We start from the raw sequence: 13,172 nt of genomic DNA, 5'->3' as shown, positions 1-13,172 counted from the left end.
ACTGTAGCGCTGGTACAAAACCAAAATCATTTCAATTTGTGATTCCTCAGGTGATTAATTAATGCTTCAGTTGGGTCTTAAGACACATTTCACCCTCAGTTATGTACAAAAAATATAAAATCAAATAAAGTTCCTTACTTTAGAAGTACCCCTGGCACTCTGAAAAGGTCTGTGCAAAATCTAGCACTTTCTATTCCACAGATCATTCCTCAGCTGATACTGAGCTGTACCTAGGGCATAGATAAATAACAAAAATGTCATTACTGTCCCCAGGTCTAAGATGATAATACTGGGATGGAAGTAGGATCTGGAGGCTAGTCTGTTGGGTTTTTTTTAATTATTATTTTATTGAGTAAAATCTTATGAAATAAATTGATAATAAAATAAACTATAGAAACTTCAGCAAATCCTGATAGCACAAGGCAACTGCAGGGCTGGAAGTCTCCAGAAGGGAAGGGGCCCTTCCATGCTTGCCCAAAGCTGCAAAGGTCTCTTGTGGTTGTTACCAAGCCTCAAGCTGCTTTTCTTCCCCTCAGGATATTTCTCCTTCTATTAATACCAGAACACATCTTCCAATGAATTAGAGCTGCAAGCTTTATTCTGTTCCCAGTGTGACATAGTTGCCTCCCAGCTTTCAAGCAAGTTATATTTCACTGCTTTATATCATTTTCTATCAAACTCCTGAGGTACTTTGCAAAACTAAGAAATAAAAGCACATCATTTTGTAAAGCAAGTCATCAGAAGCATCACCACTGATTATGAAGGAACATAATTGAAACCAGGCTCAATCCTGGGAGGACTTTGAGATGTAAGAGCAAGAACAAATTTATCCAGAGAATCCTGCCCTGTAATAGTGCCTACAGCAGACTGGGAAACAGATTCCAACCATTTATAGTAGTATTAATAATAATGCTAATGTATCCAAGATAAGCTTTAGGCTTACAAAGCACTCCTCACATGTAGCTTACGAAATATCAGGGCAATATCAATCCAATTTTAAAAATGAGGAGACAAAAATCAGAGTATAAAAAAAAAAATCTCATAGCTAAGTTCAGTATTCCTCAACACTCACCTCATTCTCTTGTCTGATGTATGTACAAGTATTACTGCCTACAATTCCTTCTGCTTTTCACATCTACACAATCATCAATTCCACAGGATCATTAAGGTTGGAAAAACCACTAAGATCTTCTACAAATACCACAGATTTTTTAGTGCTGTGAGTGAAGAAGCAAACATCACCACGAGACGATCTTTAGATTTAAAAAAGCAATAAAAAAAAAAAAAAACCCACATCCAAGTCCACAGCACCACAGCAGAATCTAAAGTACAAAGTGCAGCTTATATAACCTAAAGGATGAGCTGAAGAATGGAATCATTGCATCAGTCCTGACTCTTGTCTTCCGTTTAGTGTTACAGTCAGATCAGGTCAGCACTGGGGAAAGGCAAGAGGTTTCTCTGGCAAGCTTTCACACAGGTATGTGCTTGTAAAATACTATTTGTGCACTTAAGAAAAACGTTTTATGGAACTGCTTTTAAACAAACACTAAATGGCATAATGAACTATGGGAAAAAACAGAACTACACAAGGAAATAGGAAAAAAAAAAAAGCAGCCAAGAACAAAGCTCAGATGACCTGAACCCTGGGCTCTTCAGAGGCACGCCTGCCTGCTTATGCTTGTGTTTACACTGTGTCCTGGCACTTTTGCAGCTGTGATTGAGGAAACATGTTTTTTTTCCAGAAGAGCATGAGAATATATATACGCACACACGCATTCCAACTACACTGCTGGCAAAAACAGAAGTCTGTGAATTCACAAGTTTTTCATGTACTTGCATTTTACCAAGGTGAGGCCAGTGGATTTTATTACTGAAATTTCATTTGCCATAGGAAACTACTCAGAAGTCACATTGACACAGCAGTCAGGAGCAGCTACAGGCAACCAGGCCTGCACAACTGCAGGGTCACAGGGGCCTTGCTTGCTGCCATCTTCTCCTGAAGCCAGCCTTTCTTCCGTTACAGTGGTACGATGCTAAGAAGTCACCTTTGTGAGGTAGAAGCAAACATCTCCTCCTAAGGCAGCTCAGAGGAAGCCCTTTCTGAAAGGCTCTGATGACTAACTGCCTTGGATATGTAGCTTTTAAACATTCAAATAAGGACAGATGAATCCTGTCTGGCAGCTGATACAATTCCAGCCCCCAGCACGATGAATGTACCTGGAATTCATCTTCAGATTTAGCAATTTGTTTCTCCCGATCTTCTCAAAAACCTGTAACTGTTGGCCAAGTCAATAGCATACTTCTTAAACACTTCTTGAAACCAAATAGCTGATCTATGGCATGGATTTCACAGTTAAATATGTTTTAAGTGCCAAATAAAGTCAAATTTGGTGGCATCCCCACCCAGCAGAGCAGCAGAGGAGAACTGGGAAACTGTCTTTAACATTGATACATCCGGATCCCAAAAAACCTACAGAGAACTGGGAACTGACTGAGATTTGAGCATTTTGTCATTTCTACATCCTTTAACTCTGGGCATCTCACAGACAGTAAAAATATCTTCCACAAAGAAAGAAAGATTTGAAGCTCTCTATATACAGTTTGCTAAAAATACCTCTTTGGAGACATCCTTTGCCAAGTAAGTGCCAAAAGAACAAAGGCTGAATTACAATGTTGAAATATTTGTAACGTGCATTTGTTATGTTTCTTGTGAAACGTGGCTGGCAGTTGGAGATGGCATCTTTCAGCTCAATAGCCTGGTCCAAGCACTAACTGGAAGCAGCTCTTTGGTGGCTTATGTGAAATGAGTCAATGGATCTCCATCCAGCCCTCAATAAATTAGGAACCACAAAAGCATCTGCAAGAGTCACTTCCTTTGTTGATACCATTTGAAAGGCCAAGGACTGAATAAGGTGGGAAAAAATGAATTATCCTCCCTCAAAATAGCATGTTTCTTCAAAACATGGGTTGTTTTTACCAAGTATCTTTTGTGGAATTACCTCAGTGCCTTTTATAGAAATACGTAGTTTAGTTGAGATCATGTAAAAAAAATACATAGGTCGCTCCAAAAGTAATGCCTCCTACTGATTTTCCCAGAAACAACAACAGATACAAAGAGCACTACAACACTATCTGATAGACCAGATTCTCAGGTACAAAACACTGTTTTTCATCATTGTTACCACCATTAGCTGATTTACATGGATGAGCGGATTGAGATGCTCCTTATTTTATAGTGTGACAGCTGTGCATAGCCCTACAGAACGTGACTCATTTTTCACATCACTGCAGTCGCTGCTGAAACACACCAGACACCGCCTCACTTGGAGCACATCCACTGTTTGGTCCCCATAAGTGTTCAGCAAGCATTAACAAGAGTCAGTGGGTGTCATTTTATTCTGCACGGAGGAGTTCAATGGCACACCTTTGTTTCATATGCTCTTCCATGTCAGGCGCCATTTTGTCAGACTGCCCCTCCTCTGCTGTCATCTGTCACACAGCAACAAAAAGCAGTGAGATATTGGCAGAAAGGTTCAGCCTCTACTGCCATACCACCAACAGCCACCTCTGCTATCACAGGTCAACGTCATAAAATAGGAGGCATTATTTTCAGAGCAGCCCTCATACATGTAATCCCACACTTTCTCAGTAGGAAAAAGCAAGACTTGCTGACTTCCAACATGCCACAGCTAGGCAAAAGGAAGGCCAGTCAACAGAATCATTCTCTTCTCACATGCTAACTGCACGTCTGCTTTCCAGAGCCAGTAAAAGCTTAACAGTTCAGTATTTTTCCTTAAGAAAGCTTAGCATACAAATATAGACTCTCTTTGAGCAAATTGCTCCGTTCCAAGGATATGTATCATCATATTTTGGCCTAATCTTTTGCCAAAAAAGAGGCATGAAGCAAGTACCTGAAACTTAGAACACTAAGAAAAAAATTACAGCATCTTACATTTCTAAAAAGAGTCATTTTAAGAGGATACAAATAGTATAGGATCAAACGCTTAGATCACAAACTTAATTTCACATTAAAAAAACCCTGAAAATCATCAAAAATTTTAGCAAATTAACCTTTCTGGAATTCAGAGAAGCTATTTTAAGAAGAAGAAAAAAAAAAGAGAAATCAAAAAACTAACTCCTATTCAGTGGTGTTAACTAATCTGAACTCTGTTACATTTGAATGACACAAATGAACATAAAAACAGTTAATATTAGGGAACTGGTGCTGCTTCACAAATTTAGGAATGCCAGCTGAACGAAAAGAATGCATTTCATTCAGAAAAGATGAAAGCCTTCTGAATTTTGGTGCTTCATAAACAGCTGCTGAAACAACTGAATGATGCCTGTGAAGCATGCAGGGTCAAACGTGGCCAGAACCTCAAAGAGCACAGGCTCTTTCAGTGTTGAAAAAAAGACTTACAAAGAGACCTTGGTACATTCCCGTATTCTTTCTCTGCCTGGCACTTCAAAAAACACCCCCAGTACCTAGAACAGAGGCTGGATTATCCTTTGTCAGTCTTCTCCCTTGAAATAGATGAGAATTGCACCACCATATCCAATATGGGAAATGACTTTTGTCTGACATCAATAAGAGAGGGCTCCTGCTTAGAAGCAGCATTAACACATCATAGAAAGTCAAGGATTGCAAAGAAATTTGTGTTTATTGATGCATTTGTCACTAGCAAACATTGATTTAGACACCACTAATCCAGAATGCCATTAGAATGCATTTAGTGCAGTCCTTGTGAGAAGTAAAGATAGCTAATTTTTACTTCTGTTAGAAGTCCTGCACTCTTCATCAAGCACAAGCTACGTTCCTGATCTAGGCAAAGAAAAGAGGAAAAAGGATAAGCAGGTGCAGCGCTTGCCACAGCACAAGCAAAATATCCCCTATTTTGCCCCCTGGATGTCCATATATGACAGGAGTCTACTCCTGTAAGTGACTTCATCTTGTAAATCCAATGCTTTGTTGACTAGATGATCACCACCCTTGAATAGAAGGAAGCTGCACCCTAAGCACATATTCAGATGTTCCAGACAGAAGTCTGGCATTCCAGCTAAGACAAATGTGGCATTTACTCTGCACTGGCCTTACTGTGGTTTACTTGCAATATCTGGAGAAGATTTACTTGAGAACTCAAAGAAAAGGGGGATGGGTGGACCTTAACATCTTTGCAGTAAAACGCAACCTTGCCTTGGCAGTCAGGAGAGGGAGAGGAAGCACTTAGATTCCAAAAGAACAGAAGAAAATCTCATCAAGCAACTACAGTCTTCAGCTGCACACAGTGCACATTCATTGCTGCTCTCATACAGCCTTAGGTAAGTTTACATTCTTGGTACATACGGAGTCACTGATCATTCAAGATGACACAACTGCTTTAAAGCATTTTGGCAAAAGGACCAAGAAAAGACATTTAGCTGTGTTTCTCAGACTGAGGAAATTACAGTCAAACAGAAATATAAAAGATACTGTCATGTAAGACTACCCTCAAAAATGCGTTTCTACATTAAAAATAAATACAGAGAACACTAACAGGTTTCAGTTATTTTTAAGAAGAGAAAATAGTCTAATGGAAACTGTTGTATGAGTTCTTCTCTTGCAGCCTTGACTCCTCCACACAGGCTCAGCCCACCTCTGGGGGGTCAGAATCTGAGACTGAGATGGGATGGTAAAACATTAAACTATCTTTCTCCATTTTTGTCTGATAAAAAGGGTGGGAGGAGGTTAGCTAAAATTACTTTATCAGAATATAACCATTTCCATTCCAAACACCTTATGATTACTTCTTTGTTTTTTGACTTCATTCTTTCAATGCTTTCATACAATCATCTACAATACGCATTAAAATGGATGTGCATCTACTTAGTTTTTATTTTTTTCTTAAAGCTGTTTTGATCGCAAATATTTTGCAAGCTATTTTACAAAGCAGTCACTTATTCTTCTTATTTAAATAGATAACGTGCAAGTATATTTCTTCATTATATCCTCACCATGTCCAGAGTCTTGCATCTTACCAGAGAGTGAAAGTCAAGGCAGCAGTTACTTTGCCAGGCTTCAAGAAACCACTATGAAAAGGTATTCAGCAGAGCAGCCTTACTGCAGGTAGAATGAGCTGCCAGCAGCAGTTGAAGTCAGTGGTGTAGGACATGATGTGTTAAGACATGGTACATTCTCCCATCTCTGGTCTGGATCATCTGTTTTTCTCAAACACGGAAATTAATTTGTTGTTTTTTCCCCCTATTTCCCCCCTTGCTGACATATAATCATCACAGATGTCAGTGAGCAAAAGTAAAGAATTAACATTAATATGGTGCCCCATGTTACTAAATAGAGCTCAGTGGTACCCAAATGGAGCCTAAAACTCTGTGGAGTCATGAGTGAACAACAGATGATGCTTCCAGCACAGACTTGGAGCAAGCAGCTCTGTGCCAGCAGGGAATGTGCAGGTTGTACCCAGATACCTTCTGAAAAATTAAGTGCAAAGTTTCGTCAAGTCATCCTACAGTATAATCTGCACTGCTGGTATTGTTTGAGGGAATTGCGATTAGAGCAGTACTACATTCAGTCAACCTGAATGTCCAGTCTGAGACTTGCAGCACCATCAGGGGGATTTAATATATCAGTACAGTACTCATTTCCACTCCTCATTGTGACACAGCCCAGAGCAGCAAAGTCTTGGAAGATAAAGAGGAATTATCACTGCAGGCATCTTTGATGTAAGCTCACTTGCATGCAAATTACATCCCAGGTGTACTAATCAGCCCTCTGGAAACACAGATTTACATGCTCATACTGATTAGCCGGTAAACACATTAAAATCCTCACCTGGACAGCTCCTTTCTTTTCACATTACCTCCATGCCAACAGAGCTTTTAATCCCACAGCTCCATTCTTCTGTAACACTATCTTACTTACACGGCCTCAAACTTCGGAAAGTTTTGTGTTTCCTTGTGCATCTGGAGCCCACAGTGACTTCACTGTGTTCCTTCCTGTGGAAGGGATGAACTACTAACTACTGAGAAAGAGCTTGTCAAGAAATAGTGCACACTACAACACTGGAAAGAAGCAAAAAGAAAATTTCCAGCACCTGTGAAGGCTTGCCAGCAAAGCTTGAACATCTAAAGCATTACGCTTCTCTTTTCTTCTCTTTCCAACTTTATCATTCACTCATGAAAAAAAGGAAAAGAAAGAAAGAAAGAGAAGGCTTAAAAGGAGAAGGAAGGAATCTTCTTCACTACTTTCCCTTCATCTTCCAATCCAAACTAGCTGATTTTGTGTTTCCATATCTTTCTTTCTCCCCTCAATCAAATTACCCTTTTATTTTTTGAGATAAACTATTTCTAACTATAATGCCACCATTTGCCTTTAAGAACTTACATTAAAGTACACGTTCTACAGGAGTATAAGGACAAAAGACAATGCAGAACCTCTCCAATTCAGACTATCTACCAGATAACTATACTTAGCACTGTTCACCATAGAATCACAGAATGGCCTCGGTTGAAAGGGACCACAATGATTGTTTAGTTTCAACCCCCCTGCTATGTGCAGGGTCGCCAACCACCAGACCAGGCTGCCCAGAGCCATATTCAGCCTGGCCTTGAATGCCTCCAGGGATGGTTTTCCTCCTTGGGCAACCTGTTCCAATGCGAGTGGAAAAACTCTCCCCTAACATCTAACCTAAACCTTCCCTTTCTTAGTTTAAAACCATTCCCCCATTGTCCTATCGCTATCCACCCATGTAAACAGCCATCCCCCCTCCTATATCATAACTGATATTTCTAAACTGCAGTCCACATTTGCCATTAGCAGCATATGGATGGTCAGTGGGACAGGAAATCAGGGTTTTGTTGTTGGTTTTTATTATTTGTTTTTCCTTAAATCAAAGACACACAATGGTCTCAGAGCATACTGTGGGCTCTCACCAGACTGTTGCTCGCTGAACTTGAGAACCACAGCCTCAACTTCTGTTGCTGTGTAACTGCACCATGACTTGCACAGCTCAACCACAGCAACAGCCATAGCCATCAGATTCATCTCAAGAATACCATGGGGACCTTCAGTTCAGTTTCACACACATCTCTTCTAAACAGATACTAAAGGTCAATCATACTCATGTTTTACACTGCATACGCATTTTTATTTAGTCCCTGAACATTTCCCTGTTGTCTCATCACTACATCTGTTTGATGTAACAGTCACATTCTGCACTCTGTGCTTTTTAAATACTTCAAAGAAATAGTATCCACTTATCCACTCCATAGATTTTTGTTCATCTTTGTGTTCTTCCTCTGACTTCAGACTCAGTTTCTATCAGGAATAATTCAAAGAATAAACAATTTATGGGACATAATTCCAAGTGTTCTTAAAATAATTATCATGAATAAAGTAAAATTAATAATAATTACTTTAAAGTTTTTAACTGCTGCTTCTACAACCAAGCAGTGAAGTCACCAAATCCAGCACACAAATTAGCCAGGATGCTCATCTAATATACATTTTATATGAACTCCCCTTCCCCATTAAATGAGAAGATAAACAGAACAACATAGGGTAAGAGTCTCCATAGAAAAATGAATCAGAAGAGAACCCACCTAAAGCATTTCAATATAAAATGGTCATCTATATTCCCTGCTCATGACGTATCTGAGAGTTGAACTCATGAAGAATTGTTTTAACAAACCTTGCATCTCTGCCACTTGTATAATGTGATGCAATGATTAACTGAGCCTCTTAAGACTGGGGCAGGACTGAACTGTAAGACTTTACCAGAAGCTGTATTTACAATATATTCAAGTTTTACTTTCTTGCATAAATTTGAATATTTTCTACCCTGTATTTAAAGAATAAAAACCTTTATGTCTTTCCTTCAAGGTTTGCAGAAACCAAGATCCATGCTATAACTTCAATAAACAAAGGAAATAAATTATTTTAAACCATAAGCAGATGGCAAAATTCAGCAAGAAAAATTTTCTTTAGCACAGCAAAGCTTTCAATTTACAGAAGTGAAATATGGCAAGTTGGTCATGAGGAATATCAGCCTGCTGACCCAGTATACTTCATGGCTGCTCTGGACTAACCAAGCACAAACAAATCCAATGAAATCCAACCACAAAGATGCACGTTAATCCCACCAGCAGTGATAAAACTCATTTCTTTCAGTTAATTCTGGAAAACAGAATTCCCTGTGGTGCCTTCCAAGAGATACTGGACGTTTTAGTTAGAAACTAATTCTCACGGTCTGCATTTGTTACTGTTAAACAAATGCCAAGTACTCCACTAAATAGGACCACCCTTCAACAGTTGGCTGCTACATGTTTGCAACAGCCACGTCTTTCATTGCTGTAAGATCACCTAGCATCCCACAGAGAAGCTCTAAAGCAGAACAAAATTCCCTTATGGTTCCAGATGTTAGGACTTGTGAAATCATAATTTTAATCATTGTTAAACACTGACTTTGTTCTCTGGATTCAATTTATGTACTCTGTAAAAACAGGTATTCCCATTAAATTTGTACCTTGTGATTGAATTTGTTCTCCTTTCCTGCTCTGCCAGATGCTAAATACCACAAAACAGAAGAATCTCCTGATCTTTAACTTCAAGAAACAACAGCTGCCTTAAAACAACACAGTACAATGATTTATCTGTGGAGTTACTAATGTAAACTGTCCCCTCTACATAGGACTCGGCATGCTAAAAATTAGTGACATTTTAAGTGGAACAATCCTTTCATCATCAGGCTGATATTTGGCTGGTATTCCAGTCACCTCCCCTGTAAGGCACCAGCGAGAGGGAAGGGCAGGGACCACATTACACAACCATCCCTCGTTAAATAAAATAATACAACAAATTTTGAGAAATGCCTGTGATAAACTTTTTTTCCCCCGTCATAGAAAGCAACACAGAAGAAACCTGATGCTATTGAACTACTATTTTTACCTGGTTAATTTGGCAAATGTGGATTTCCAAAAGGAAAGATTTTTTTATTTTTTTTCCAGTTCCTATGTGAAGAAGGAAACAGCCACACCTGAGGGCAGCTCCCACCTCCTTCACGTTTTGGTTTAGATCTAGTCAGTTAGCCAGGGATGGTTCTTCACTGGGAAATTAAGTGGAGATACCAGGCCACGCCTGTGTCCTGTCAGCTTCTCATGTGCCCTCAGTTGTGATACATGGAAACCTAGGTGGTTCATCATAAATTCAGTTCCAAACAATAATGGAGTGCTTTTGGGGCAAGGTATTCTGCATGCTGGCTAGCTGGTAGAAAAAAAAATCTCTCCTGTAGACAACAAAATATCTTTCAGAATTTAACTACCTGTTCAGCTATAAGCAAGTTCATCCTTTGCTAGTGTGCTCATAACAACAAGGCTTTCTACCAGGAGAAGCTATGGCTGAGCTGTTTTGTCACCACAGAGCAGGTATGTCAAGCCTCTCACAATGTTAGATTCAGCTCTAGTCATCCTGGGAAGGAAAAAAAAAGTAGAAAAGAATGATCTTTGGGAATGTCTTCTTTATCCAGTAATCCTCATTAAGAGCGTGGACTGATTTTATTAGTAATGCCAGCAAACTCTACACTTGCATACATGGCAGAAGCAACCTACCCTGGCGATGAACCCTTTTCCTATAGAGCAGACTTAAGAGTTAAGAGTCAGGCAGGATGAGGACACCCCTGTTCTCACTGGCATTCCCAGCACAAACATATGAGGCTCATCTGTTGCACTGGAGACAGGACCCAAACCTGGCATACCCAGAAGAACGCATCTAGGCATACTCAGCTTCCCACTTGTGCCAGCCATCTTTCTTTTGCTGGTTCCTCATGCCCTCCTTTGCAGTTAAGTTTTAGGGTACTTGTTCATACTACAGCTCAACCTGTTTGTACCAAACTATTACTTAATATTGCCTGTCCTTTGGTACTGAACAGTGAATAGTCGTCTCTGGTTTTACTTCCTCAGGAGATTCCATGAGGAATAGTGATAGTTTAAAACCATTCCCTTTTGTTCTAAGACAGGGAAGGTTTAGGTTAGATATTAGGAAGAATTTTTTCCACACAGAGGGTGGTAAAGCACTGGAACAGGTTGCCCAAGAGGTTGTGGATGCCCCATCCCTCATTCATCCCTCATCATCCCATTCAAGGCCAGGCTGGATGTGGCTCTGGGCAGCCTGGTCTGATGGTTGGCAACCCTGCACATAGCTGGAGGGTTGAAACTAGATGATCATTGTGGTCCTTTTCAACCCAGGCCATTCCATGATTCTATGATTTCTGCTGTTATGAAATCCCATTCGCTACCATTTCACATCAGCCACTGTTCCCTTTTACTAATAAAAATCTAAAAGACAACTAACCCTCTGACAAACACAATCTCATATAAGCAATCTCCTAATTATTACACTGAAGTTCTAGGTATCTGCTTTTGCAGTCGTACTCAGTTACAATTTACACTCAACTGCATTTCACCTAAAAAACTGCAAGTTTGTTAGTAGGTATAACAGCCATATACATCAGAAACTAAGTTATAAATTTACCACGCAAGCCAGAATGCAAAAATCAAGCAACAAAATCACAAAGAAACCAGAAAAATCAGATGACTGACGCATAGATAAATATTTCCCCAATTTGGTGTTTTATTTACTTTTCTTTTTTAATCTATACACAAAGTATAAGGTGAAATAATTCAAGCTTCCAAAATGAACCCATTTCACAAGTAAAAGACAGTACTTACTATGAGAATTGCCTATCTCAATGATCTCCATGCTGATCAAATTACCTGTGCAAGGAAAATAAGTTCTTCCCAATAAATTCATTTGTCCTATTAGTCCCTGTTTTGATTTCACTGTTATCAAAGAAAAAAACTGTTGTTTCCTCATGCAGACGCAGGAGCAGCAACACTGCCAAAAGTTCCTCTTTAGTGTCAGACTGCAGAGCTGCAGAACTTTTTGTACCAGTCAAACAATCCAGCCTACTCTCATGCATTTGGGAAGGACTATCTGTTTATCCTTCCAGGAAGGATCCCTCACCTTGCATACACTTCACCATGACTGATTCACACTACACATAAAGTAACTCCTCCCTGAATTCACACCCCGCAGGGTGAGATTCAGTTACCCATACTGTTTATACAACAAAAAGAAGTGTTTGTGATTGTTATTTCATCACTGGACTTAGAAAAATCCCGTATCAACCTACCCAAGGAATTAAGACCAAGTTACTTTCCAAAGCCACACGTTCATGCTATGGCAGCATAATCACTAATGCTGGCCTGTCTGCCTTAAGTGCAGCTATATGTTGAAATGAGCTGGGAACAACAGAAGATTACATGATTATGCGGACAATACTAGGCTTGATTTATGTCCACAGTCATTACCTAAGACACATAAAGCCTCTTTCTGGGGGACTAAGAGCAAATCATTTGTCATATAATATTAGCTTAGTCTTATGTGCTGATGAACACCGTATTCAGAGAAGCAATTCCTTCCATTGTAATTTACATGCCTACCCTGCATCTCGACAATACAAATATCAAAGTTTATCAATTGACTACATTCTAGCTAATCCTCTGTTCCATCCTGTTGATGGCAGAGGATTTTTATTAAAATAAACGGGGACAGAATGAAAATTGAGTTTAGAGGTGGAAGAAGAGGTTTAAAAACATTACCAACCCACGGCCTGCTTAGGGACAGTAGGCAAAGACAGCACATCTCAAACAGTGACTAAGCTCCTTGTGATCACTAAAGAACTCAAGAGAGACCCTGAGCCACAGAAGGTAGTTCAAATGATAAAAAAGAAAAGTAAAATAAAGTTATCCAGCATTCAATTACATCGATTACGCTAAGGACGGTGATGGCAAGAGCTCTCTACTTCGAGCAACTTCAGAAAACTCATCAAACACCAAATGAGTGTGTATGGTGCAGGCCAACACCAGTGGTCCTCGGAGCAAGCTTCACTGTCCCACAGCAACTCAGAGCCAAGCAATACGAGTTGTACCCCAACAGTTACCTGAGGAGAAACGCCTTCTGCCTTTCTTCCAACCCAGCCTCCAGCACTGATGCTCACCCAGGGGCTGCAGCAAGGCTCTTTATCCGCTCTGGATTTTGCAACAGGAAATCGGGCAGAGAGCAGCAGCGGGGCACCCTGTTAGCAGCGCGTGAGCTCTGTTATCCTAACCCAAAACACCGA

At 39.9% G+C, this 13,172-nt stretch overlaps 1 protein-coding gene across 1 annotated transcript in view; it reads right to left on the bottom strand.

Moving 5' to 3' along the window:
• Positions 1 to 12,965, bottom strand: part of STK38L (serine/threonine kinase 38 like) — a 44,644-nt gene extending 31,679 nt beyond the window's left edge. Inside the window, exon 1 of the mRNA XM_090146802.1 lies at positions 11,719 to 12,965. Coding sequence (XP_090002928.1) covers positions 11,719 to 11,863 — 145 coding nt within the window. The 5' untranslated portion in view covers positions 11,864 to 12,965. The remainder of the gene's footprint in view (positions 1 to 11,718) is intronic.
• Positions 12,966 to 13,172: the final 207 nt, after the last annotated feature.

The sequence above is a fragment of the Phasianus colchicus genome, chromosome 1, assembly GCF_987193195.1.
Source record: "Phasianus colchicus chromosome 1, bPhaCol1.hap1.1, whole genome shotgun sequence".
Lineage (NCBI taxonomy): Eukaryota > Metazoa > Chordata > Aves > Galliformes > Phasianidae > Phasianus > Phasianus colchicus.
Note: the sequence above shows the minus strand (reverse complement) of the source record. Positions and strands in the feature narration are given on the sequence as shown.